The sequence below is a fragment of the Pan troglodytes genome, chromosome 3 (assembly GCF_028858775.2).
Source record: "Pan troglodytes isolate AG18354 chromosome 3, NHGRI_mPanTro3-v2.0_pri, whole genome shotgun sequence".
NCBI classification, from domain to species: Eukaryota; Metazoa; Chordata; class Mammalia; order Primates; family Hominidae; genus Pan; species Pan troglodytes.
The window spans coordinates 47,705,250-47,732,174 of NC_072401.2; the positions used below are offsets into that span (position 1 = coordinate 47,705,250).

The 26,925-nt window shown below is 42.9% G+C and overlaps 2 protein-coding genes across 5 annotated transcripts in view; one reads left to right on the forward strand and one right to left on the reverse strand.

The window, feature by feature from the left end:
* The window catches only part of ENOPH1 (enolase-phosphatase 1), a 30,379-nt gene extending 24,146 nt beyond the window's left edge, over positions 1-6,233 (reverse strand). Inside the window, exon 1 of one of the 2 annotated variants that reach the window (XM_009447654.4) lies at positions 5,836-6,233. Coding sequence is in view for 1 of the 2 variants with exons in the window: in XM_517191.6 (XP_517191.2) it covers positions 5,807-5,890 (84 nt within the window). In the remaining variant the exon portion in view is untranslated. Of the gene's footprint in view, positions 1-5,806 lie in introns of both variants that reach the window. The other variant, XM_517191.6, reaches the window with a different exon arrangement.
* A 220-nt stretch (positions 6,234-6,453) lies between these two features.
* On the forward strand, positions 6,454-12,097 carry HNRNPDL (heterogeneous nuclear ribonucleoprotein D like). Of its 3 annotated transcripts, XR_679600.4 has the most exons (9): positions 6,454-7,466; positions 8,271-8,439; positions 8,538-8,699; positions 9,154-9,285; positions 9,419-9,533; positions 10,090-10,260; positions 10,596-10,688; positions 11,058-11,162; positions 11,842-12,097. XR_679600.4 is itself a non-coding variant. In XM_009447652.5 (8 exons), the coding sequence occupies exons 1-7, from the start codon at positions 7,024-7,026 to the stop codon at positions 10,664-10,666; spliced, it is 1,263 nt and encodes a 420-aa protein (XP_009445927.1). In that variant the 5' UTR covers positions 6,454-7,023; the 3' UTR covers positions 10,667-10,688; positions 11,058-12,097. The 3 variants fall into 3 exon arrangements, 2 of the variants coding, with proteins under 2 accessions (XP_009445927.1, XP_001142372.1); XM_009447652.5 differs by having other exon boundaries at positions 11,058-12,097; XM_001142372.7 differs by lacking the exon at positions 11,058-11,162.
* Positions 12,098-26,925: the final 14,828 nt, after the last annotated feature.

The following is a 26,925-nucleotide window of genomic DNA, read 5'->3' on the forward strand; positions in this document are numbered from 1 at the left end:
CAGAGGTGCTTTCTATCCACCATTTTTTTTTTTTTTTTTTTTGAGACAGGGTCTTGCTTTGTCATCCCGGCTGGACTGCAGTGGCACGATCATGGCTTACTGCAGCCTTGACCTCCTGGGCTCAAATGATCCTTCTACCTCAGCCTCCTGAGTAGCTGGGATCACAGGCACATGCCACTACACCTGGCTAACTTTTTTTATTTTTAGTAGAGACGACGTCATGCTACATTGCGCAGGCTGGTCTTGAACTCCTAGGTTCAAGCAATCCTCTCACCTTGGCCTTCCAAAGTGCTAGGATTACAGGTGTGAGCCACCAAGGCTAAGGCTAGCCTCCATCCACCTCTTGATATACGCAAGACAGTGATTCTCCAAAGACTCCTCACCTTGTTTCAAGCTGAGTCAACAAAAATCCTCTCACGTACTACCATGAATGTAGCTGGGAAACACTGCCCTAAGCAGTAGAAAAGTTTGGGGAGGGGGGGCAGTTGTTTATCAACCCATCAACAATTACTTATCTGCCATTCCAGTGCTTCCGCAAATTCTTAGAGATCAACAATATCCTGCGTCTTATTTTTAACATATTTCTGGGTAGGGCAATAAGGAGCAGAAGTCACTGGGAGTAACCATGGTAGGCGTAACTGGGAGCATGGTGGGTTTCAGGAAATGTAAGGTCCCTCTTTTCCTTATCAATCCTTCCTTCATAAGCACTTTCTATTTCCTCCAGTCTGACACTTCCTGCATTATAATCAGTGTTTCTATAGGACTTCGTAATTTTCAAAGGCTTTTGCATTCCACCTTATTTAACCTTCATCACCACCTTTATAAACAAAGCATATCCTAGTAGCCCATCCTTGCGGATGAAAAAGCCTAAATCCGTAGACTGAATGAAGATAGGGAAAGAGACCCTATTACAGTTACTGGTGTCAATAATAAATAGCACAGGTAGAAGAATGCTTCCAGTGTGCCATTCCTTGTAGGCTGTCTTCTAGCTGTTTCATTGTGCAGGCAGAGTGCGCATCCTACACTTCTCAATGCTGGCAATAATAGAAGTAATACTACTTATCAAATGGATGTTTAACCAAAGTTGGGAGATAACTATCAGACTTTAAAGCTCTCTTCCTAAAAAGACCATAATTTAATATAGCAGTTTTCATAAGAAAGATGTTAACTGCAACACTCCCCAATTATTATCTTCTAAAATACATTATAAGAGGACATAAAGAGGACTGTTAAATAATCAAGAATGAATTCACTATTTCTAAAAATGCTTTACCAGCCTGGACAACCCAGTGAGACCCCATCTCTGCAAAAAATTTTAAAAATTAGCTGGACATGGTGGCACATGCCTATAATCCCAGCACTCTGGGAAGCCGTGATGGGAGGACTGTTTGAGTCCAGGAGTTTGAGAACAGCCTGGGCAACACTGTGAAACCCCATCTTTATAAAAAATAAAAATAAGCTAGCTAGGCATGGTGGTGCACACTCGTGGTCCCAGCTACTCAGGAGACTGAGGTAGGAGGATTGCTTAAGCCTGAGAGGTCGAGGTTGCGGTGAGCTGTGATCGTGCCACTGTACTCCAGCCTGGGTGACACAGCCTGACCCTGCTTCAGAAAAACAAAAACAAAAAAGAACAAACACCAGAGGTATGTGTCCTGCGGTAAAGTGCAAGGATGGTGGCGGTGGATTTAGATGCGGTGGCAACATCTAAGGAAAACTGGGCTCTGCTGCAGCTCTACTCCCAACAAATTTTGATGATCCTCAGGCAAGACACAAAGACAAGCTATAAACTGAAATTTGTTACCATATACTTTTTTTTTTTTTTTTAAAGACAGAGTCTCGCTCTGTCACTCAGGTTGGAGTGCACTGGCATGATCTCGGCTCACTGCAACCTCCGCCTCCCAGGTTCAAGCGATTCTCCCACCTCAGCCTCCCCAGTAGCTGGGATTACAGGTGTGCGCCACCATGCCCAGCTAATTTTTGAATTATTTATTCCTATTTTTCTTTTCTTTTTTTTTTTTTGAGACAGCGTCTTCCTCTGTTGCCCAGGCTGGAAGGCAGTGGTACAATCTCGGCTCACTGCAACCTCCACCTCCCGGGTTCAAGTGATCCTTCTGCCTCAGCTTCCTGAGTAGCTGGGATTACAGGTGCCCACCACCATGCCCGGCTAATTTTTGTATTTTTAGTAGAGACGGGGTTTCACCATGTTGACCAGGCTGGTCTCAAACTCCTGACCTCAGGTGATCCACCTGTCTCGGCCTCCCAAAGTGCTGGGATTATGAGCCACCATGCCTGGCCTACTTTTTGTATTTTTAGTAGAGACTGGCTTTCACCATGTTGGCCAGGCTGGCCTCAAACTCCTGACCTCAAGAGATCCACCTGCTTCGGTGTCCCAAAGTGCTGGGATTACATGCCTGAGCCACCGTACCTGGCTTGTTACCATATACTTTTATAGCACAGTACTTCACATTGATTAAAGAACTCTCATACTAACTGTGTCATTTAACATAAACAACCACCAAGCAAAGGAGACAGGACAAACAGTAGCGTCCCATTTCCAAGGCTGAGTGCAGTAATGGAAAAAATAAGAGTTTTTATGAATAAGACAATCTGAGTTCAAATCCCAGGCATCTTGTTCAACTTTTCAGAGGCTTTGTTTCATCCTAACTAAAGTGTAGACAGTACATACACCTCACGGTCTTTTAGAATGAGTCAAGGATTGAGTACTGCATGTATACAGTACTCAATGTTTCCTTCCATCATTCCACAGAAGGAAGGGCTAACAAGTTCACACACCTACTCTGACTTTAAAGCTCCAAGCAGATTATCTTTCAACTCCCATGCTCAACCTCTCCGTGCTCAGATTCAAGAATGTAACTCAGCATCTCTTCAAAAGGTGTTTAAAAGATTAGTCACTGAGATACTCTACTAAAAGTTTTTTGTTCAAGTAGATTTGTGAAATGTCACTCTCTTGAAATCTCACAAAGTGTGTATATATGTATGATACCGAAGGTTCTGAGAAGTCATGCAATAAAGAAATCTATTTGAACTCATTCTAACTAGCATTTCCCAAAAGTGCATTTAATGGAATCCTTTTTTACATAATTACCATAAACATCCACACAGACCTAACTTTCTTTTAAACATACTTTTAGGAACAATGGTTTTGATAAATTCATGTCTAACAAATTATAATAATAGATTAGATTATAATAGATTAACAATATTAATAACAATAGATATTATTATAGGACAGGGCACAAGAAATTATCCTTTAAACAAGATCCCTAAATCATTCTTTTGCAGCCTGCATTGAAATTGCACATTGCCTAGCGTCAAATTCAGAAAAATTTATTTAGGCAACTAAGACATTTTTATTTTTGGATTTCAGAATAAGTCTGCCACAGACACAAAGATTCCAAGAAGTGGCTCATAATGTCATCTAGCAGAAGACACACTTGAGGAAAAAGGTGGGGGAGGGGTATTATGTTTTGTTGCAAAATTGATTTTGTATGAGGTTTCTTACTCCCCAAATCTACCTTCAGAAAACGGTAGTATCTAATGATCTAATGTCACATCACTACCTCTCCTGTCCTTATCCTTGGTCTCCTGATGACCGCAGAAAGCAAGAGAGAGCCAGAGTGGAATGAGTGAGCTGTTAACTATAAATTACAAAAATGAGGACTCCTTTTTTCTCTGAAAACCAAGAAAGCGGTTACTCTGTCACAATCCAAAAAAAAGGAAATTAATCAATCATCAGTATTTGTCCTGAAATTTTCCGCAGAGGTCTCTGGTGTGATTAAAAACGTGGGGGAAGGTCAGGCGCGGTGGCTCGCGCCTGTAATCCCAGCACTTTGGGAGGCCGACACGGGAGGATTACCTGAGGTCAGACCAGCCTGGTCAACTAAAAATACAAAAATTAGCCGGGCGTGGTGGTGCGCGTCTGTAATCTCAGCTACTCGGAAGGCTGAGGCACCAGAATCGCTTGAACCCCGGAAGCGGAGGTTGCACCACTGTATTCCAGCCTGGGAGACAGAACAAGACTCTGTCTCAAACAAAACAAAACAAAACAAAACGTGGGGAAGAGGCCGGGCGCCATGGTTCACGCCTGTAATTCCAGCACTTTGGGAGGCTGAGGTGGGTGAATCACTTGAGGTCAGGAGTTTGAGACCAGCCTGGTGAAACCCTCTTCTACTAAAAATACAAAAATTAGCTGGGTGTGGTGGCACATGTCTGTAATCCCAGCTACTGGAGAGGCTGCGACAGAAGAATTGCTTGAAGCTGGGAGGCAGAGGTTGCAGTGAGCTGAGCTCGCACCACTGCACTCCAGCCTGGGCAACAGAGCGAGACTCCGCCTCAAAACCAAAACAAAAACCGTGGAGAAAATGCTAAACTCGATTTCTTCTGAACCTATGCTAAGATGTCAAGGTACTGTGATTCTTCTAAAAGAATTTTAAAGGTTGTTATGTTTGGTGTCCTAAAAGTGTACATGGATTTTATATTATAACCTACACCAAGAAACTCATTCAGGCCAGGCGCCTTGGCTCATGCCTGTAATCTCAGCACTTTGGGAGGCCAAGAATTCCAGACTAGCCTGGGCAACATGGCGAAACCCCGTCTCTACAAAAAATACAAAAATTAGCCAGGCATGGTGGCTCTCCCTTCAGTCCCAACTACTCGAGAGGCTGGGGCAGGAGGATGCCCTAAAGCCCAAGGAGGTAGAGGCTGCAGTGAGCTGTGATTGTACCACTCCACTCCACTCCAGCCTGGGCAACAAGTGAGACTCTCAAAGAAAAAAAAAAAAAGCCTTATTCACAGATAATTTTTTTAAAAAATGGAAACTAAAATAGAATTTAAAACCCAAGCTGCTCAGTTTCTTGGAAGATGGATTTTTCCTACTTGGGAATATACTTTGTATATCTCGACTATTATTGTGCATGCAAGCACCTCTAAGAAGTACTTGTATCTGCAATGAATTCTTAAACCTCAGGGAGCCAAATAAAAAGACAAGGCCCGAGGAATTCTTTCAAAAATTAAAGTAACATTTCATATTTGCTTATTCTAACAGACAAAGAATAAAGAAGGAATCCGCTAAGTTGCAAGCTGAGGTGCAGACAAGTGCTGGTTCACAGTGACATCCTAGAAGGAATGCTCTGGATAAGAGCTTCAAGCTTCTGTGGTTTTCTGAGGAAAGTGAACGGAATCTAGACGTGTCCTATAGCTCAAAAAATCAGCGCTATGGACCACAGCGCCTAACAGAGTAAAATAATACAGTGTGCAGTTTGGCCACTAACAGCAAGAGTGGGAAGGGGCGAAGAGGAACCTTGATTGCCCGACACCAGGGCCACCTGAAAAGTCATCTTGACACTTCAGTCTTTCCATTTTGAGATCGGAAGCTTTAAGGACCATTAAATCGCTGCCGCTGCCACACCAGGCCCGACGGAGCAGAAAGGCTGCGCTCACCTGCGGAAGCGACCGGGTGCACACCTGCCGGGTGGCGAGGCCCGCACCGTCACACCCCGCCCCGGCTTACCTGCCCTTCGGTGATTTTTAGCGTCAACTTCCATCCCTTCCCACCCATTTGGATCCAACCAAGCGCAAGGGCGGGGGAGGGAGAAGCTAGTGTCGCGAGGAAAAGCATCCCCGCAACCCACCGCAGGCTTTCTCTCCTTCCTCCCCATTCCACAGAAGAGGCAAAGCCACACCGCCTCTCCTAACCCTCGTCTCCAATGCAAGGCCTGAAATACTTAGAAAAAATAATAACTGTTTTTAAGGAAAAGTAACATCCCCGCTCCCTTCCGCCCCTCACCTTCACGAAAGCAATCGGGGTTGTGGTACCTTCGATATCTAACAGGATCACGGTGACTTCGGCGGGGACCGAAAGCACGACCATTTCCCTACCGGATGCTACGGGACTCGGCCTGCTGTTGGGGAGGGCGGAGGGCGGCGCCGGCTGCGGCCCCCGGTACCGTCTTGGGCTTCCGGCGGCCCCGCGCGATCTCGGAGCCAGCGACCAAGTGCAGCCCGCCGCGCGTGGGGAGAGGACACCTCTGCACACCTGGAACTGGAAAAGGCGGCCGCCCAGGAGCCCTGAACTCGTGAGCAGGACGGGGCAGGAGCCCGAGACCACGTGGGCAGGAAAAGGGGCGGCCCTTGCCGGGTTCGGCGGGGCGGGGAGGGTGAAGGCGCCAGCGCCGATTGGCCGCCGTCAGGCCTCGAACTGGATCCGTCAAAATGGGCCTCGCGTGGGCGGGAACAAAGAAGCGAACGCGGGAGCAGGGTGCGCGAGAGCGCGCCCTCCGCAGACAGGTTGAGCGAGCGGGAGAGGCCCGGGGCACGTGCAGAAAGGAGCCCCGCGAGTGGCGCGCCGGGGATGTGAGTGCCCCTTGCCCTCTACTGAATCCAGCCCCCTCCCCGCCCACCGCCTCCGCCTTTGCATAGATACAGTCATCTGGCCAGCCCCCGCCCCTCCTCCCGGCGTCAGCCCGCCAGAGGCCGCGCGGGGCCCGGGCTTCGGCCGATCAGCCCGGGAGGCCCCGCCGCGCCCCCTTGGCCCGCGCGCCCGTGGTCACAGTGGAAGAGGCGCCCGCGCTGCGCTGCCCAGAGGAGCCGTCGCGCGCCCGCTTCCTGTTCGGCTGGTTCCTGCCAGCTCGAGGACAAAACACGCGTGCGCGCGGCGGGCGAGCGCGCTCGCCGCCTCAGTCGCCGGCGCCGGGCGCAGTCCGCCTTTTTCCGGAGCAGCCTGGCCGCGGTGCTAGTCGGTAGCAGCGGCCGCCGCAGCGGCTCCGCACTGGCGAACCGAGGGCAGAAAAAGGCGGGGTTGACGGCTTTTTGGTAGGAGTGGGCTGGACCGGACGCCAGAGACAAAGGCTCCCAAGGCAAGAGGGACTGTGGCCCTGCGTCGGCTCTGCTCGGGACTGCTGACCCCAGGAATTTACGCCCCTTCGTTTTTCTCTTCTGATTCTTCTCTTCTCCCAAGCCCGCGTCCCCTCACGCGTGGCCTCTCTCCTTGCCGGGAGGGCCGCGATGGAGGTCCCGCCCAGGCTTTCCCATGTGCCGCCGCCATTGTTCCCCTCCGCTCCCGCTACTTTAGCCTCTCGCAGCCTCTCCCATTGGCGGCCGCGGCCGCCGCGGCAGCTAGCCCCGCTCCTCCCTTCGCTCGCTCCCAGCTCCGCCCGGCAGGGGGCGCGCCGGGCCCAGCGCCACGTCACCGCCCAGCAGCCCTCCCGATTGGCGGGCGGGGCGGCTATAAAGGGAGGGCGCAGGCGGCGCCCGGATCTCTTCCGCCGCCATTTTAAATCCAGCTCCATACAACGCTCCGCCGCCGCTGCTGCCGCGACCCGGACTGCGCGCCAGCACCCCCCTGCCGACAGCTCCGTCACTATGGAGGATATGAACGAGTACAGCAATATAGAGGAATTCGCAGAGGGATCCAAGATCAACGCGAGCAAGAATCAGCAGGATGACGGGTACCGCACGCTTCTTCCCCCGCTCCCCCTCCCCCAGCGCGCTGCACGCGCCCTTCGTCCCTCGTGAGCCGCGCGCTGCCCCCATTCGTTCTCAGAGTCGATTCCCCGCGTGCCTTCTGGGCCCCAGTAGATTGGAGGGAAGAGGAAAGTAAGAGATCGAGGGGGTGACTGGAGAGACCCGGGAAGAGTGGGGGAAGGGCGGAGGGGTTGGAGGAGGAGGGCGGCGGCGTCTGTGTCCCGAGCGCGCAGGCGCCGCGTGGGACCCGGGGGGGAGGGGCCGGCCTCCCAGCGCTGCACGCTGCAGCTGCCGCCGCCTCTTCATTGTGTGTCTGTTACCACTCGGCGCGGTTTTCCTGGGAAGAGTTTTAGAGGACTCTGAGTTGGGGCACAAGCAGGCGACTGGTACCCAGATTCACAAAACGTGTTATGATTGATGAGTTCTCTGGGTGGAACGTTGGCTTGACAGCTGAGAACGAAGATGGACCTAAGTAAGATAAGATGTGAGGGATTCATCTAGGAAGTTGTGCCTTCTACCTAAAGGAATCTGGGCAGAACCTTTACTATATTTTATTGGTCTCTTTTGAGCTTTGCTTTATGTAGTGCGGACAGTGAGCTGTCCGCTGGTTTGAGTAACTTCGTTGGGATATTGGGATTTTTGTGTGACATAGATTAAATGTAAACATGGATTAAATTGCCTACACTTAGGGGGTAAATGTCCCTGTTTTTATTTCACGATTTAATTCCAGAACTGAAGGATCATTTGAGTTATTGCTAATTTTTTTTAAAAAACACTTTTATTTCTAGTAAAATGTTTATTGGAGGCTTGAGCTGGGATACAAGTAAAAAAGATCTGACAGAGTACTTGTCTCGATTTGGGGAAGTTGTAGACTGCACAATTAAAACAGATCCAGTCACTGGGAGATCAAGAGGATTTGGATTTGTGCTTTTCAAAGATGCTGCTAGTGTTGATAAGGTAGGAACTATGTTTTGCATTGTGCTGCTTTTGTGGTGTTTTGCAAATTTTTCTGGGGGTTATATGGTGCTGTCAGATTAAATAAATCTGTCTTGTAGGTTTTGGAACTGAAAGAACACAAACTGGATGGCAAATTGATAGATCCCAAAAGGGCCAAAGCTTTAAAAGGGAAAGAACCTCCCAAAAAGGTTTTTGTGGGTGGATTGAGCCCGGATACTTCTGAAGAACAAATTAAAGAATATTTTGGAGCCTTTGGAGAGGTGTGTGATTATGTTTACACATGTTAAGCTTGATGTGTTTATAAAATGTTCAATCCTTGTCCGATTTATGCAGGGCAGATTCATGTTTCCTGTAAGAGTAGAATTAAATGACTGCTCAAGTAGCTTCCAGTGACTGTACCTTGATTTCATTGCTGCTCTGATGGAAACCCAACTATCTAATTTAGCTAAAACATGGGCACTTAAATGTGGTCAGTGTTTGGACTTGTTAACTAGTGGCATCTTTGGGTACAAAATAACATTAATTTCTCTCAATGCTTCAAATATACAACAAATCACTGTAGGCTGATGTTGATCATAAAGCAGTGATGTCTGTATAGAAGTCACCCGATAAGAATAACATGTTTAAGTTGAAGCCTGAAAAGGCCTTTGGCATTTCTGACACTGTAACGTTTTACAATTATGGGATGACGTTGAGTGTGCATCTCTATTTCAGATTGAAAATATTGAACTTCCCATGGATACAAAAACAAATGAAAGAAGAGGATTTTGTTTTATCACATATACCGATGAAGAGCCAGTAAAAAAATTGTTAGAAAGCAGATACCATCAAATTGGTTCTGGGAAGGTAAAGCCATTTAAGCACTTTAAATGAAAATTTAAATAATTGAAATAATTTCTTGATGTGGAGAAAAATAAAATGATTTAATTTTAGAACTTCGGTAAAAATTATACTTTCATGTTTTTTAATTTGTTTATAGTGTGAAATCAAAGTTGCACAACCCAAAGAGGTATATAGGCAGCAACAGCAACAACAAAAAGGTGGAAGAGGTGCTGCAGCTGGTGGACGAGGTGGTACGAGGGGTCGTGGCCGAGGTGAGACTTAATTCTTGGAATATGACTCCGTGGTTTATTTAAGCTGTATACTGCTGAATATGAGTAGTCCTGTACCAAAGCAAAACTTTAAACTTAAAACCATTCCAGCGGAGGGGGGACTGTTCAGCTTAGTGGGGGTTGTGTGTGGTGGTTTTTTGTTGTGAGCTCACTGGTTTCAAAAAACTGTTAAAAGTATGGCCACTTTGACAATTAGTGTCATCACTGATAGGAAAAGTGTACCATTACATGATACACCGTGGTGTGATAGGTTTTCTTGGGCAGGAGTCCTTGTTTTAAACAGAACAGTGTACCTGTCTTCGGCTTTAATGGAAAATTGAATGATTTTCCATTAAGTTTAGGAAGTTTGATACTGGCACAATTGGACTTTCTGCCTCCTTTTTTATAACAGCTGGAAAAATAGTTTTTCAAGCAGATAGCAATATATATGTCCATTCTGCCCTTTAAGATTTGCAGAGTGAGAGACAAGAACGCATCATTTTATGTTAGAATTGGGGGTCAGAAGTTGTTTCCTAACAATCATTGTGCATTGTTTCAGGTCAGGGCCAAAACTGGAACCAAGGATTTAATAACTATTATGATCAAGGATATGGAAATTACAATAGTGCCTATGGTGGTGATCAAAACTATAGTGGCTATGGCGGATATGATTATACTGGGTATAACTATGGGAACTATGGATATGGACAGGGATATGCAGACTACAGTGGTAAGAATATTTAACTTAATTTTATAAAGCAGTGGTATTAAAATTCATTGTTAACATACAATCCTGTTCTGAAATTGTGTGTATGGGCTTTCCGTTAAAGTGTTCGGAGTTAAGTGTTTGAGGCATGTTACAATCATAGGATGATTATACTAACATAGACTGGTGGTTATAAATGAACTAGGATGTATGATTTATGAGTAGCATCTAATGGGTGCTAAAATATCTTAATACTTTTTATTTAGCATGCAAAGATTTGTAGATTTAATAGTTTGTGTTTGTAAAGAAACAGTTTTGTAGAAAACTATCTTAATGAGAATTCTGTGTTTTCAAAATAGGCCAACAGAGCACTTATGGCAAGGCATCTCGAGGGGGTGGCAATCACCAAAACAATTACCAGCCATACTAAAGGAGAACATTGGAGAAAACAGGTGTGTATAAGAGTACAGGAAAACAGTAGAAATGTCTAATTTAATTTAAAGATCAATAGACAAATGAAACGTAAAAACAAAATACTATGTAGCCTGTTTTTACTAAATTGTTGATTTTTTAATTGCTTTATGAGCCTGTTTTGCCTAAAGTGTCTATAGATCTTTAACTTTAAAGTCTTATCTCACTTTCTTTAGTATTGCAGAAAAACTTAAGAGTTTTTCTGTTTGCTTTTGTGTACCAGGTGGTCTAGAGGAATAATTAAACATTTTAGAACTATTAACAGGTAAAGTACTGAAATGGGTACAACTTAAGGAAAACAAGAATGTTGTCTTCTAACTCTGACATTATACCTTGTTTGTACCCGCCAGCGGGAACTTCATTGCAGGCCGTGTGTCACCCTGACCACGTCTATCTCTGGGGGTCGCACGTTGCGGGCAGAGCGCAAGGCATACACCAGAAAACGCTGTCCTGTGGTATGGTCTCTTCCAACTTCATGTACCAGCGTAAAGATTAAAGTGGAAAACTTCAGACTTTGGCTTCTTTTTTAATCTTTTTGGAGATTAAGTGTCTAAACTTAACTTAAATGGTTTTTTACAGGAGTTAAAGTACATAAATGCCTTTTTACAGCTTAATCATTTTGGTCTTCTGTTTAGTGTTGTATTTCAATTGTGGAGCCTCATTTTAAGTGTTCATTCTTTTAAGATTTAATGCTTGCTTTTTCTTTTTATAGCTAATAGTGAAATCTACAAACCAAAACAAGAACTTTTAAATCTGGGATATAAATTAAAGATCATATGCACAGATCAATTTATGTTCTTGTAATAAACTTATTAGAAATTGGTGTTTGTGATAGCATTTTACTTGGGTTACTAGAGATGCTTCTAGTAGACCTTAATCTAGCATAGTTGAACCTCTGAATATGGGAAGGTTGTATTCCCAGATTCTTTCCTGAATAGATTTGAATTTAATGTCATTTGGGAACTCCAGGGTGAGTTTATTGACTACCCAAACTGTATTTTACCAATAAATATGCATATGATCTTTAATTATTGAAGAAAATAAAGTGAGGACTTAAAACAATTCATGAAAGTGGACCTTTAAAAGCTTGTCAGAGTTGCACAAATCTAACTGGTATTTTGTTTTTGTTTTTAGGAGGAGATGTTAAAGTAACCCATCTTGCAGGACGACATTGAAGATTGGTCTTCTGTTGATCTAAGATGATTATTTTGTAAAAGACTTTCTAGTGTACAAGACACCATTGTGTCCAACTGTATATAGCTGCCAATTAGTTTTCTTTGTTTTTACTTTGTCCTTTGCTATCTGTGTTATGACTCAATGTGGATTTGTTTATACACATTTTATTTGTATCATTTCATGTTAAACCTCAAATAAATGCTTCCTTATGTGATTGCTTTTCTGCGTCAGGTACTACATAGCTCTGTAAAAATGTAATTTAAAATAAGCAATAATTAAGGCACAGTTGATTTTGTAGAGTATTGGTCCATACAGAGAAACTGTGGTCCTTTATAAATAGCCAGCCAGCGTCACCCTCTTCCCCAATTTGTAGGTGTATTTTATGCTCTTAAGGCTTCATCTTCTCCCTGTTAACTGAGATTTCTACCACACCTTTGAACAATGTTCTTTCCCTTCTGGTTATCTGAAGACTGTCCTGAGAGGAAGACATAAGTGTTGTGATTAGTAGAAGCTTTCTAGTAGACCATATTTCTTCTGGATTGTAATAAAATTGTTAGTAGCTCCTTTTACTTTGTTCCTGTCTCTGGAAAGCCATTTTTGAATTGCTAATTATTTTGGCTTTAATCATTGGTCACCTAGAAAAAGCTTTGTAATCATAACACAATGACTAATTCTTGATAAAAGTTCAGATACAAAAGGAGCACTGTAAAACTGGTAGGAGCTATGGTTTAAGAGCATTGGAAGTAGTTATAACTCAAGGATTTTGGTAGAAAGGTATGAGTTTGGTCGAAAAATTAAAATAGTGGCAAAATAAGATTTAGTTGTGTTTTCTCAGAGCCGCCACAAGATTGAACAAAATGTTTTCTGTTTGGGCATCCTGAGGAAGTTGTATTAGTTAGCTGTTAATGCTGTGTGAGTTTAGAAAAAGTCTTGATAGTAAATCTAGTTTTTGACACAGTGCATGAACTAAGTAGTTAAACATTTACATATTCAGAAAGGAATAGTGGAAAAGGTATCTTGGTTATGACTAAGTCATTACAAATGTGACTAAGTCATTACAAATGTGACTGAGTCATTACAGTGGACCCTCCGGGTGCATTGAAAAGAATCCATTTTATATCCAGGTTTCAGAGGACCTGGAATAAATAAAAGCTTTGGATTTTGCATTCAGTGTAGTTGGATTTTGGGACCTTGGCCTCAGTGTTAGCTACTGGGATTGGCATACGTGTTCACAGGCAGAGTAGTTGATCTCACACAACGGGTGATCTCACAAAACTGGTAAGTTTCTTATGCTCATGAGCCCTCCTTTTTTTTTAATTTGGTGCCTGCAACTTTCTTACAATGATTCTACTTCCTGGGCTATCACGTTATAATGCTCTTGGCCTCTTTTTTGCTGCTGTTTTGCTATTCTTAAAGTTAGGCCAAGTACCAGTGTTGGCTGTTAGAAGGGATTCTGTTCATTCAACATGCAACTTTAGGGAATGGAAGGAAGTTCATTTTTAAGTTGTGTTGTCAGTAGGTGCGGTGTCTAGGGTAGTGAATCCTGTAAGTTCAAATTTATGATTAGGTGACAAGTTGACATTGAGATTGTCCTTTTCCCTGATCAAAAAATGAATAAAGCCTTTTTAAACAAAATCCAAACTTTTAATCAAGTCTTGATATGTATGACTGAGAAAAAATACATCTAGAGATGATTGACATGTTTTACAAAGAATTGAAGGGGGAGTGAGAATTGGTTTTTCTTGCAAGGGCTTTGAACTCTAGATTTAATTCAGATTTCAGGGTCTATCAGTTCACCAACTGATGCAAATTTGAACAGATACTCTAAGGCTAAGTGTCCTAGGTTGGATGAACTGTGAAGCTACTATCAAGATCTCGTTCCCAAGGATTAATTTAGAACAAAGTAATTGGACAAGTTTATTGGGGAGAGGGGATAGAAATGAATTCTAAAGTACCTATAACAAATACTCTGTGTATGTTTTTTACATCGTATTTGCCTTTTACATTGTTTAGACCAAATTCTGTGTGATGTTATCCTCGGGAAGAGGATAGAAATTAATTCTAAAGTACCTATAACAAATGCTCGGTTTGTATATGTTTTTATACATCGTATTTGCCTTTTGCATTGTTCAGACCAAATTCTGTGTGATGTTATCCTAACAAAACACCTTAGTAATTTCTTTGGTTAACATGTTAATCTGTAATCTCACTTTTATAAGATGAGGACTATTAAAATGAGATGTCTGTTGGGATGCTAGCATGGATAAGCAGAGCTTATTCCATTACTCTTCAGTGGATCTTTATTTTCATAATGGCAGAGATCCTCACTAATCTTCACAAAACTTAATACAAGGGCATATCTGAACAATTAAGCTACTTTCCAGTACCAAGATTTGATTTAATGTCAATCAGGATGCTAGGCTGCGTGCTGTAGATCATGCCTGTAATCCCAAGCACTTTGGGAGGCCAAGGCAAGTACATTACTTGAGTCCAGCCTGGGCAACATGGCAAAACTCCGTCTCTACAAAAACTACGAAAATTAGCTCAATGTGATGGTGCACACCTGTAGTCCCAGCTACTTGGGCTGAGGCGGGACGATTGCTTGAACCAGGGAGGTGAAGTGTGCAGTGAGTCATGTTTGCGCCAGTGCACTCCACCCTAGGCGACAAAGTGAGACCCTGTCTCAAAAAATCACAGGATGCTAAACTTCACCAATTAAAAAGTTGACTAAGCTGGCCGCACGCAGTGGCTCATCCCTGTAATCCTAGTACTTTGGGAGGCCGCGGCAGGTGGATGGCTTGAGTCCAGGAGTTCAAGACCATCCTGGCCAATATGTCAAAACCCCAGCTCTACTAAAAATAGAAAAATTAGCTGGGCGTGGTGCTGTGCTTAGGTGAGAGGATTGCTGGAGTCCAGGAGGTAGAGGTTGTAGTGAGATTTGTGCTCCAGCCTGGGCAACAGAGTGAGAACTTCTCAAAAAAAAAAAAGTTGACTAAGGCCAGGTGTGTTGGGCTGCAGTGGAGCTATGGTCGCTCCATTGCACTCTTATCTAGCCTAGGCAACAGAGACCCTGTCTTTAATTTTTTTAAAAGTTGATGCAAAAACATGTAAGTGTATGAATAATTTTTAGTTATAGATGTGTGTGTATACCATTTGAATTGATTCTTGAGTAGTTAGAAAGGGTCATTCATAGAAAACCCCCTTTCCTTAAACTTTCAGCCAAATAGAGTTGACATCTAATCTGTGGTTTCAACTTTAAGCAAAAACAATCTAAATTTATATATTTTTTATAGTCACTAGAAAATATTGTTTATAAATATATAGGCTGTTCTTTTAGGATTGGTTGGGGTCTTAAATTTGTCTTGAAATAGATTAGATGTGGAATTTCAGCAAGATTTAGTTAATAGCAAAAAATAAAAATACACCTTTGACTTTACTACTTTTTATAAACGGTAGGAAAGGATATACTGATGTTGTGGGTATTACAGGGTAATGCTGAACATTCTGAAGACCTTAACTTCTGCTGCTCTTCCCTCCCCCTCCCCCCGCCCCAACAAGAATGAGGTTGGAATTGTGCTTTTTTTTTTTTTTCTTTCCTTCCCTGAGTCGGAGTTTCACTCTTGTTGCCCAGGCTGGAGTGCAGGCTGGAGTGAGTGGAGTGATCTGGGCTCACCGTAACCTCCTCCTCCCGGGTTCAAGCGATTCTCCTGACTCAGCCTCCCAAGTAGCTGGGATTACAGGCATCTGCCACCATGCCTGGCTAGAATTTTTGTATTTTTAGTAGAGACAGGGCTTCGCCATGTTGGTCAGGCTGCTCTCGAACTCCTGACCTCAGGTGATCCACCCGCCTCGACATCCCAAAGTCCTGGGATTACAAGCATGAGCCACCGTGCCCCGCGGGAATTGTGCTATTCTTAAGTGTCAGTTTAATCTCTGGTTTTACCCTTTAAAGACATGTACCACTTCAAAGAGACCACTCAAAGAGATATACCCATTCGGAGAGCTGTATCATAATCTTGGAGAGTAGTGAGACTAAAGTGTAGTTTGAAAAAGTATATTCACCCAGACGCAGTGGCTGGCTCATGCCTGTAATCCCAGCACTTTGGGAGGCTGAGGCGCGCGGATCACGAGGTCAGGAGTTTTAGACCAACCTGGCCAATATGGTGAAACCCCATCTGTACCAAAAATACAAAAAAGCAGGGTGTGGTGGTGGGCGAGTGTAATCCCAGCTACTTGGGAGGCTGAGGCAGGAGAATGTTGTGAACCCGGGAGGCAGAGGTTGCAGTGAGCCAAGATAGCGCCACTGCACTCCAGCCTGGGCGACAGAGTGAGACTCCATCTCAAAAAAAAAAAAAAGAAAAAAGAAGAAAAGTATATTCAACATAATCTTGTCACTTAAAATCCAAATAACCAAAAAGGCTAATTTTGGTTTCTTAAAGACCAGCACAAGCTAGAAAATGTGAGAAACTTTACTTGCAGGCAAGTTTTTCTCATACTCTTCCAATGGTAATCTCCTTTTGGGAGTCTGACCAAAAGTGAATTCTCTTCAAACCCAAAAAAATGCATGTCTATAAATATTTTCAATGTAGTTTCAGGAAAATTAGAGACTTAGAAAACTGTTTTAAAATGCTCTTGAAGCTGTTGGCTTTTATGGTAACAAACTGACTAAAATTGATTGAATTTGTTGTAATTGATGAGGTTCCACAAAGGGAGTTTCTTCATATGTTCTCCACCTTCCACCTGGGTATTTGTATTGGCTGGTGAACACTCATAGGGGATTGTTTTATTGATGACAGGGTCTCACTCTGTCGCCCAGGCTGGAGTGCAGTGATGCCATCATGTCTCGCTACAGCCTCAACCTCCTGGGCTCAACCAATCCTCCCACCTCAGCCTCCCATGTAGCTGGGGCCACAAGCATGTGCCATCATACCTGGCTAATTTTTTTTTTTTTGATTTTTAGTAGAAATGAGGTCTTGCCATATTGCCCAAGTTAAACCTTTTTTTTTTCATCTTAGAGACAGGGACTCACTATGTTGCCCAGGCTGGTCTCGAACTCCTGGGCTCCAGTGATCCTACCGCTTAGGCCTCCCAAAGTGCTGGGATTACCAGCATGTGTCACCATGCCCAGCTTTAGCTTTAATCCCCTGATTTTAAAATGAGGAAGTCAGCTAATTGAATGCACCAATGCTGATTACATTCTGCAGTCTATTAAACTATAAAACTCCTATCAGGCATACTTGACTTTAAGCATTAAGACTGGTCAGTAATCTTTAATACACTTGGTTTCTGAGTGTTGAGCTCTATTGTAGCAAAGTAGGATTATATTACAATTGATCCATTCTTGTTCCTCTAATGGAATTTGAGCCTGGATAATCTGGAGCAACTACTCTTCCCATGAAAGACATGGCCTATGAAATTGACTATTTAGATTGCCCTTGAACCATGAAACATCTGGGGCATATATGTTTTTCATAGACCCTGCAAGCAGAGGAATGACAGGAGGGTGGGAGCAGTGGGGGTTAGTTAAGTGGTATTACAGAATAATTTCAATATTTCATCACCAGGAAACCCTTTAAATTTCTTCTCTCCATAGACAATGTGTTTTGAATGGCTTTATTTGTCAAATATATTGCTCTCATTATGTAATAACATTTCTATTAATCAAAGATATATAGCTGTCAGAACTACAATGTGATAATTCGCATCATACCAAGTTAATTTAATGGCAGCCAAATCAAGAATATTTCTGTTAACTTGTGTACATTTTTTAATGATATGTAATGTCTAACAGGCTTTTAAAATATCAAAAACGCTGGCTGGGCATGGTGGCTCACACCTGTAATCCCAGCACTTTGGAAGGCCAAGGCGGGCAGACCATTTGAGGCCAGGAGTTCGAGACCAGCCTGGCCAATATGGTGAAACCCTGTCTCTACTAAAAATACAAAAATTAGGTGTGATGGTGCATGCCTGTAATCCCTGCTACTCGGGAGGCTGAGGCAGGAGAATCGCATGAACCTGGGAGGCAGAGGTTGCAGTGAGCCAAGATTGTGCCACTGCACTCCAGCCCCTAGGCGACACAGCAAGACTCTGTCTCAAAAAAAAAAAAAAAAAAAAATAGAGTTTTAGAAGTGAGAATAAGAGGCAACATTTCAAGAGGTAATGGCTTAAAATTTTCCAGAAGTGACAAATGAATCTACAAATTTAATATACCCTACAAATTGCAATTGCAATTAGGAAAAATAAATAAAAATCTCCATGAAGATGCACTATGGTAAAACCAAAAAAATCAACAACAAACAAAAGCAGCCACATCTAGAACCAACTACCAGTAATCAGGAAAAGAAATAAAGGCACATGTTAAACTACCATGAGGATGCAACCATCCAAATCTAAAATGTGGAAAATTCATAAGAATATCCCATTTCTTCAACAAGTAAATGACATGAAAAGAAGTGGGAAATGTAGGTGGATCTAAGATTAAAAGAGACTTATGGTAAGCAACATTTATTATAGTAAGCAAGAATATAAAGTGCAAATTAATGATCAAAAAGACAAAGGATCCAGCCTGGGCAATAGAGCCAGACTTTGTCTCAAAAAAGAAAAAAAGAAAAAAAGAAAAAAGGATAAGTGTGGGCAACGAATGTGGAGAAAAGAGAACCCTTTCACACTGTTTGTGGTAATATAAATTAGTACAGCCATTATGGAAAACAATATAGAGGCTCCTCAAAAAATTAAAAACAGGGCTACCATATGATCCAGCAATCCCATTATTGAGTATATATCCAAAGGAAATGAAATCAATATGTCGAACAAATATCTGCACTCTCATGTTTATTGCAACATTATTCCCAATAGTCAAGATATAGAATCAACCTAAGTGTCCATCATCAGAAGAATGGATAAAAAAAATATGGTAGGGCTAGGCGAGGTGGTTCACACCTGTAATCCCAGCACCTTGGGAAGCCAAGGGGAGTGGATCACCTGAGGTCAGGAGTTTGAGACCAGCCTGGCCAACATGGCGAAAACCCAGAATAGCCAGGTGTGGTGGTGTGCGCCTGTAGTCTCTCTCAGCAACTCAGGAGGCTGAGGCAGGAGAATCACTTGAAACCAAGAGGCGGAGGTTGCAGTGAGCCAAGATCGTGCCAGTGCTCTCCAGCCTGGATGACGAGTGAAACTCAATCTCAAAAAAAAAAAAAAAAAAAAAAAAAAAAAAAGATAAAAGCAAAATCTGTGACAACATCGATGAACCTAGAAGACATTATGTTAAGGGAAATACACCAGACACAGAAAGATGAATATCACATGTTCTCATTTACATGTAGAATCTAAAAAAGTTGATTTCACAGAAGTAGTTAATGGAACAGCAGTTACCAGAGACTGGGGAGGGTAGGGAGAAGGAGGGGATGGGAAGAGGATGGTCAACGGGTACAAAGTTACAATTAGGAAGAATAAATGCTGGTATCCTATTTTACAGTAGGGTGACTATAGTCAAAAATAAGGTATATCTCAAAATAGCTAGAAGAAAGGATTTTTATGTTCCCACCATAAAGAAATGATAAATGTTGGAGATGATGGATATGTTAATTACCTTGAATTGATCACTACACAATGTATACAGGTATTAATACATCATATTGTATCCAATAAATATGTACAATTATTGTGTGTCAATTAAAACTTTTTAAAAATTAAGTACGTCATTTTTATTATGACACTGTACAGGTTTTATGGAATATAGAGAGTTATTTCCCATGTTTGAAGAATTCCCATCCTATGAGTCGTGATGTACCAAGAGTACCACCCAATATAGAAATTTAAAAATCACTTTCCCAGGCTCCCTTATACCCAGAGCATAGACATGTTAACTCAGCTCTATCGATCAGAATTCTCTTGCATTGGACTTTGAGCCTGAAGGGTGAATCAAAAGAAGTAGGAATTTTGTGGAATCAATGCTGGGACAGGGGGCAGCCATGGTGGCAATGACTTTTCAGAAGGAGCAGTGGTTCTAGCAACAACATCCAGTATCTAGCACTGATAATGGTGAAAGGAGCAGCATCTGTGTGTAGCAAGAGCAGCAGCAGCAACAGCAGAAACAGGTGTCTTTATGAATCCAGTTCTTGTGTGATTTTGGAAATATTTCCTGCATGAGCGTTTCGGCTTTCCAACCCCCCTGCAGAGCCTGAGATATCAAAATAGTCATTATTAAAATCACTCTTAGCTAAAACAAAGACAAACAAAAAACCCATGGGAAATAAGAATGGATATTTAACAAACATATTAACCAGAAGCACTTCCGCAATAGCAGAGTAAGGACATCCAAAAATCTGCTCTGTCAAAGTGTGTCCAGAATTGGTTCCTTCCAGTGGGTTCTTGGTCTCGCTGACTTCAAGAATGAAGCCACGGACCCTCGTGGTGAGTGTTACAGTTCTTAAAGATGGTGTGTCCCTTCAGATGTTCAGATATGTCGAGTTTCTTCCTTCTGGTGGGTTCGTGGTCTCGCTTGACTTCAGGAGTGAAGCCGCAGACCTTCACAGCGAGTGTTACAGCTCTTAAAGGCGACGGGCATCCAGAGTTATTTGTTCCTCCCCATGGGTTCATGGTCTCACTGACTTCAGGAATGCAGCTGCAGACCTTCGCAGTCAGTGTTACAAAGAGTGAGCAGCCGCAAGATTTATTGTGAAAAGCGAAAGAACAAGGCATCCACAGCATGGAAGGGGACCCCAGCGGGTTGCCCCTGCTAGCTGGGTGGCCAGCTTTTATTCCCTTGTTTGGCCCTGCCCATGTCCTGCTGATTGGTCCATTTTACAGAGTGCTGATTGGTCTATTTTACAGAGTGCTGATTGATCAGTTTTTACAGAGTGCTGATTGGTGCACTTACAAACCTTTAGCTAGACACAGAGAGCTGATTTGTGTGTTTACAATCCTTTAGCTAGACAGAAAAGTTCTCCAAGTCCCCACCGGACCCAGAAGCCCAGCTGGCTTCACCTCTCAAAAGCAATGAGGAGAAGTGGCAAAAATGGTCAAAATCAACATTTTCAGAACTCTGGATAATAGTCTTGCAACAATCCAAGGAGTACTTTTTTTCAAAGGCTTTATTTCAAGGCCAGGTGTGGTAGCTCATGCCTACAATCTCAGCATTTTGGGAGGCTGAGGCAGGAGGATCGCTTGAAGCCAGAAATTAAAGAGTATCCTGGGCAACATAGAGAGATCCTGTCTCTACAACAAATTAAAAAAGAAAATTGGCCTGGCACGGTAGCTCACGCCTGTAATCCCAGCACTTTGGGAGGCTGAGGTGGGTGGAACACGAGGTAAGGCGATCCAGACCATCCTGGCTAACACGGTGAAACCCCGTCTCTACTAAAAATACAAAAAATTAGCTGGGCGTGGTGGCTCGCGCCTGTAGTCCCAGCTACTCGGGAGGATGGGGCAGGAGAATCGCTTGAACCTGGGAGGCAGAGGTTGCAGTGAGCCGAGATTGCGACACTGCACTCCAGCCTGGGTGACAGAGCGAGTCTCCGTCTAAAAAAAGAAAATTAGCTGGGCATGGTGGCACGTGCCTGTAGTACCAGCTACTCAAGAGGCTGAGGCAGGATCGCTTAAGACCAGAAGTTAGAGGCTGCAATGAGCAATGATCATGCCACTGCACTGCAGCCTGCCAGGACCACAGAATGAGACTATCCGCACCACCTGCCCTAAAAAAAGGGGGTTTTATTTCAGTAGGAATAGGGAGCTTTGTGTATTCTCATCCTCCTCTCTCCAGCTCCATGGTAGCCTTGAAAACCAACATCTCTGCAACTACAGTGAATACAAAAACCAGATGCTTAGGAACCACTGGGACACAACGGATTTAGAGCACCCCACAAAAACCAATTCCTATAGAATTGCAACTATTTGACCTACTTAATAATTCACTGAAACAAGCTCTATACTCAAATTTGTCCTTATCTCACCTCAGAGCTCACTCAATGCAAAAAGCCATAGCCCTAGATTGAGTCTCAAAAACATTCGATGGCAATTGTTTAACATCACACCTATCTGAGGTGGCAATATGAGTTAGGGCTAATTAGAGACTGACAAATAAAACAAAGAAATAAAAACTGGGAAATAAATTATCCATTGAGGGCTTTAAAAATCTCCAACACATTCTTGAGACTCTAGAAGGCCATACTTACAGGCAGACCTGTGCACATGCCCAGGAAACAGCTGAGAAAGGGCTAATCTCTCACTGCTGCTTGACCTTGAGGGTCTACACAAGCAGGAAGAGAAGGCTAACTCAGAATTGTTACCAGCCTGCTGGAGCATCAAAGTCATTCCCCAATACACTCAGAGAGCCCCGCGACAAAGGCTTGTAGTCTTATTGCTTCAAAGCATTTAAGGAAAACACATTAAGTGAAATTGACCGAATTCAAGAACAACAGTTGTAAACAATGAAACTTCATTTTGAATAATGGATAGAACAACCAGGCAGAAAATCAACAAGGAAACAGAAGACTCAAACAACACTATAAAACAACCAGACCTAATAGACATGTATAAAACACTTCTCCCAACAATAGCAGAACACATATTCTTTTCAAATGGACATGGAATATTCTCCAGCATAAGCTGTATGACACATTATTTTTTTAAAAAGCCTGAATAAATTTAGAAAGATTGAAGTCATACAGAGTATTTTCTGTGACCACAATGAAATCAAATAAGGACTTAGCAAAAGGAAATTTGAGAAATTCACAAGTATGTGGAAATTAAACAACAAACTCCAAAATAGTCAATAAGTCAAAGAAAAAATACAGGGGAAACCGAGAAGTAATTTGAGATGGATAAAAACTAAAACAGCATATGAAACTATGGGATCCAGCTAAGTTAGTTCATGGAGGAAAATTTATAGGTGTAAGTGCCTATATTTAATTAAATTAATTAATTTATTTATTTGAAACTGAGTCTCGCTTTGTTGCCCAGGCTGGAGTGCAGTGGCACAATCTTGGCTCACTGCAACCTTCGCCTCCCAGGTTCAAGCGATTCTTCTGCCTCAGCCTCCCAAGTAGCTGAGATTACAGGTATGTTCCACTACGCCACTATGTGAGCTTGTTTTTGGTGTTTTTTGTAGAGACTGGGTTTTGCCATGTTGCCCAGGCTGGTCTCAAACTCCTGGCCTCAAGCAATCCACCTCGGCCTCCCAAAGTGCTGGGATTACAGGTGTGAACCACTGTACCCGGCCTGACATCTTGCTTTTTAAATAAAATATTGGGACTGGGCATGGTGGCTCACACCTGTAATCCCAGCACTTTGGGAGGCCAAGGCGGGTAGATCACTTGAGGCCAGGAGTTTGAGACCAACCTGGGCGACATGGCAAAATCCGGTCTCTACAAAAAATACCAATAATTAGCAGGGCCTTGGTGGCCTGTGCCTATAGTCCCAGCTATTCAGGAGGCTGAGGTGGGAGGATCACTTTACCCTGGGAAGCAGAGGTTGCAGTGAGCCGAGATGGCACCACTGCACTCCAGCCTGGGCAACAGAGTGAGACCCTGTCTCAAAAAAAAATAATAATAATAACAAAATAAAATAAAAAAGTAAGATGTGAAATCAATAACAATTTTCCACTTTAGGAAACTAGGAAAAGAAGAACAAATCAAACTCAAAGCCAGGAGGAGAAATGAACTAATAGGATTAAAGTGAAAATTAATGATATAGAGGATATAAAAACAACAGCGAAATCAACAAAACCAAAAATTGGTTTTTGAAAATCAACGAAATTGACAAACCAATAGTTATATTGGCCAATAACAAAAGAGAGAAGACTTAAATAACTAAAATCAGAAATAAGAGAGGAGACATCAATACAGACCTTACAGAAATAAAAAGGAATATAAGAAAGTACAATGAACAACTGTATAGCAACAAATTAGATAACCCAAATGAAATGAGTAAATTCCTAGAAAGCAAAAACTATTCAAATTAACTCAAGAAGACATAGAAAATCTAAAGAACTCCAGTCTGGGTGATAGAGCAAGACCCTGTCTCAAAAATTAAAGTAAAATAAAAACTAAAACAAAAAGAAAATCTGAATGGATATATAACAGGTAACGAGATTGAATTAATAATTTAAAAAGAAAAACTTTCCATGAAGCAAAGTCCAGGACTAGATGCTTCCAAGGTGAATTTTACCACAATGTTTAAAGAAGAATTAACACCAATTCTTCACAAATCCTTCTAAAAAACAAGCGAGAACTCTTTGTAATTCATTCTATGAGGCTAGTATTACTCTGATATTAAAGAATGACATAGACATAACAAGAAAAGAAAATTACAGACCAATATTTCTTATGAATACGTACACAAAAATTCTCAAAACAAACCCCAAGCCTGGGCATGGTGGCTTATGCCTATAATCCTAGCACTTTGGGAGGCTGAGGCAGGCGGATTGCTTGAGGTCAGCAGTTCGAGACCAGCCTGGCCAACATGATGAAACCCCCGTCTCTACTAAATATACAAAAATTAGCCGGGCACGTTGGCGCATGCCTGTAATCCCAGCTACTCAGGAGGCTGAGACACGAGAATGGCTTGAACCCAGGAGGTGGAGGTTGCAGTGAGTCAAAATCGCCCACTGCACTCCAGCCTGGGTGACAGAGTGAGGCTCTGTCTCAACAAGAACAAAAACAAAAAACCCTAAAAGTTAGGAAACTGAATCCAGCAATATATAAAAAGGATTATACACGATGAACAGAAGGGATTTATCCCAGGAATGCAAAGTTTGTTTAACATCTGAAAATCAATATACCACACGTATTAATATAAAGAAAACCACATGCTAACCTTAACAGATACAGAAAAAGCACTTGACAAAATATAATACCCTTCCATGATAAAAACAAATACACACAACAAACTAGAAATAGAAGGTGTTATCAAGTAAACTGTGTTCCCCCTTCAAATTCATATGTTGGAACCCTAACCTCCAATGTGGTTGTATTTGGAGACAGGGTCTTTATGGAGGTAATGAAGATTAAATGAGGCCGGGCTCAGTGGCTCATGCCTGTAATTTCAGCAGTTTGAGAGGCTGAGGCGGGCAGATCACTTGACGTCAGGAGTTTGAGACCAGCCTGGCCAACATGGTGAAGCTTCGTCTCTACTAAAAATACAAAAATTAGGCCGGGCGCAGTGGCTCAAGCCTGTAATCTCAGCACTTTGGGAGGCCGAGGCGGGCGGATCACGAGGCCAGGAGATCGAGACCATCCTTGCTAACACGGTTAAATCTGTCTCTACTAAAAATACAAAAAATTAGCCGGGCGCGGTGGCAGGTGCCTGTAGTCCCAGCTATTCGGGAGGCTGAGGCAGGAGAATGGCGTGAACCTGGGAGGCGGAGCTTGCAGTGAGCCGAGATCGCGCCACTGCACTCCAGCCTGGGCGACAGAGTGAGACTCCGTCTCAAAAAAAAAAAAAAAAAACAACAAAAATTATCCGGGCGTAGTGGTGCATGCCTGTAATCCCAGCTACTCACGAGGCTGAGGCAGGAGAATCGCTTCAACCCAGGAGGTGGAGGTTGCAGTGAGCCGAGATCGCGCCACTGTACTCCAGCCTGGGTGACAGAGCGGGACACTGTCTCAAAAAAAGAAAAGAAAAGAAAGGTTAAATGAATTCATATGGGTGGGGCCCTAATCTAAGGGGACTACTCCCATTATAAGAAAAGGAAGAGACATCAGATCTCCCCCACTTCACCAACACAAACGCAGAGAAAAGGCCATGCAAGGACGCAGTGAGAATGCAGCCATCTATAAGCCAGGAAGAGGCCTCAACAGAACCCAATCCTGCTGGCACCTTGATCTTTGGATTTTAGTCTCCAGAACTATGAGAAATAAATGTCTGTTGTTTAGGCCACCTAATTTGTGGTATTTTCTTATGGTAGCCTGAGCGGACTAATGCAGAAGGAATTTCCACAACCTGATAAAGACTATCTAAAAAAAAAAAACCCCACAACTGGCTGGGTGCAGTGGCTCCTGCCTGTAATCTCAGCACTTTGGGAGGCCAAAGTGGGAGGATTGGTTGAGCCCAGGAGTCTAATACCAGCCTGGGCAACATGGGGAGACCTCATCTCTACTAAAAAATAAAAATAAAAATTGCAGGGCAAGGTGGCCACGAACCTGTAGTCCCAGCTACTTTGCAGGCTAAGATGGGAGGATCACTTGAGCCCAGGAGGTCGAGGCTGTAGTGAGCTGTGATCGTGGCACTGCACTCCAGCCTGAGCAACAGAGCAAGATCCTGTCTCAAAAAAAAAAAAAAAAAAAAAAAAAAAAAAAAAAAAAAAAAAAGAAAGAAAGAAAGAACAAAAGAAAGAAAGAAAAGAAAAAGCAACAATAAAGCTGATTTTTTACTCTTTTGACTTCTGAATAGAAACCGTGAAAAACAGTTAATAGTGGAATGATGTGCTGAATGTGTTGAGGGTAACTACAACTGAGAATTGCCAATCAGTCAAAATTCTTTTAAGGTTGGAGGTGACTCCAGGTGCAATGGCTCATGCCTGTAATTCCAGCACTTTGGAAGGTTGAGAGGGGAGGATTGCTTGAGCTCAGGAGCTCAAGACCAGCCTGGGGAACATAGCAAGATCCTGTTTTAACAAAATGTTAAAAAATTAGCTGAGTGTAGTGTGCGCCTATGGTCCCAGCTACTCAGGAGGCTGAGGTGGGAGGATCACTTGAGCCCAGGAGGTCAAGGCTGCAGTAAGCTATGATGGTGCCACTGCACTCCAGCCTAGGAGACAGAGCGAGACCCTGTCTCTAAAAAAAAAAAAAAAAAATTGGGGTGATAAAAGACATCTTCTAATCTTCTGCAAGAAAAAAATTAACACATAATCACCAGAAAGCTGTCACCAAAGGAAATTCTAAAGCTAATTCTAATTGTAGAAGATAAGTGATCCCCCAGGGGTACATAAAGGAATGAAAGGGAAAGAAGGTGGTATAAATGTGGGAAAATGTAAATGACATTGATTACTGTAAAAAACTAAATGTTCATAGAGGAGTATATATTTTTGTATACATGCCACCAGTT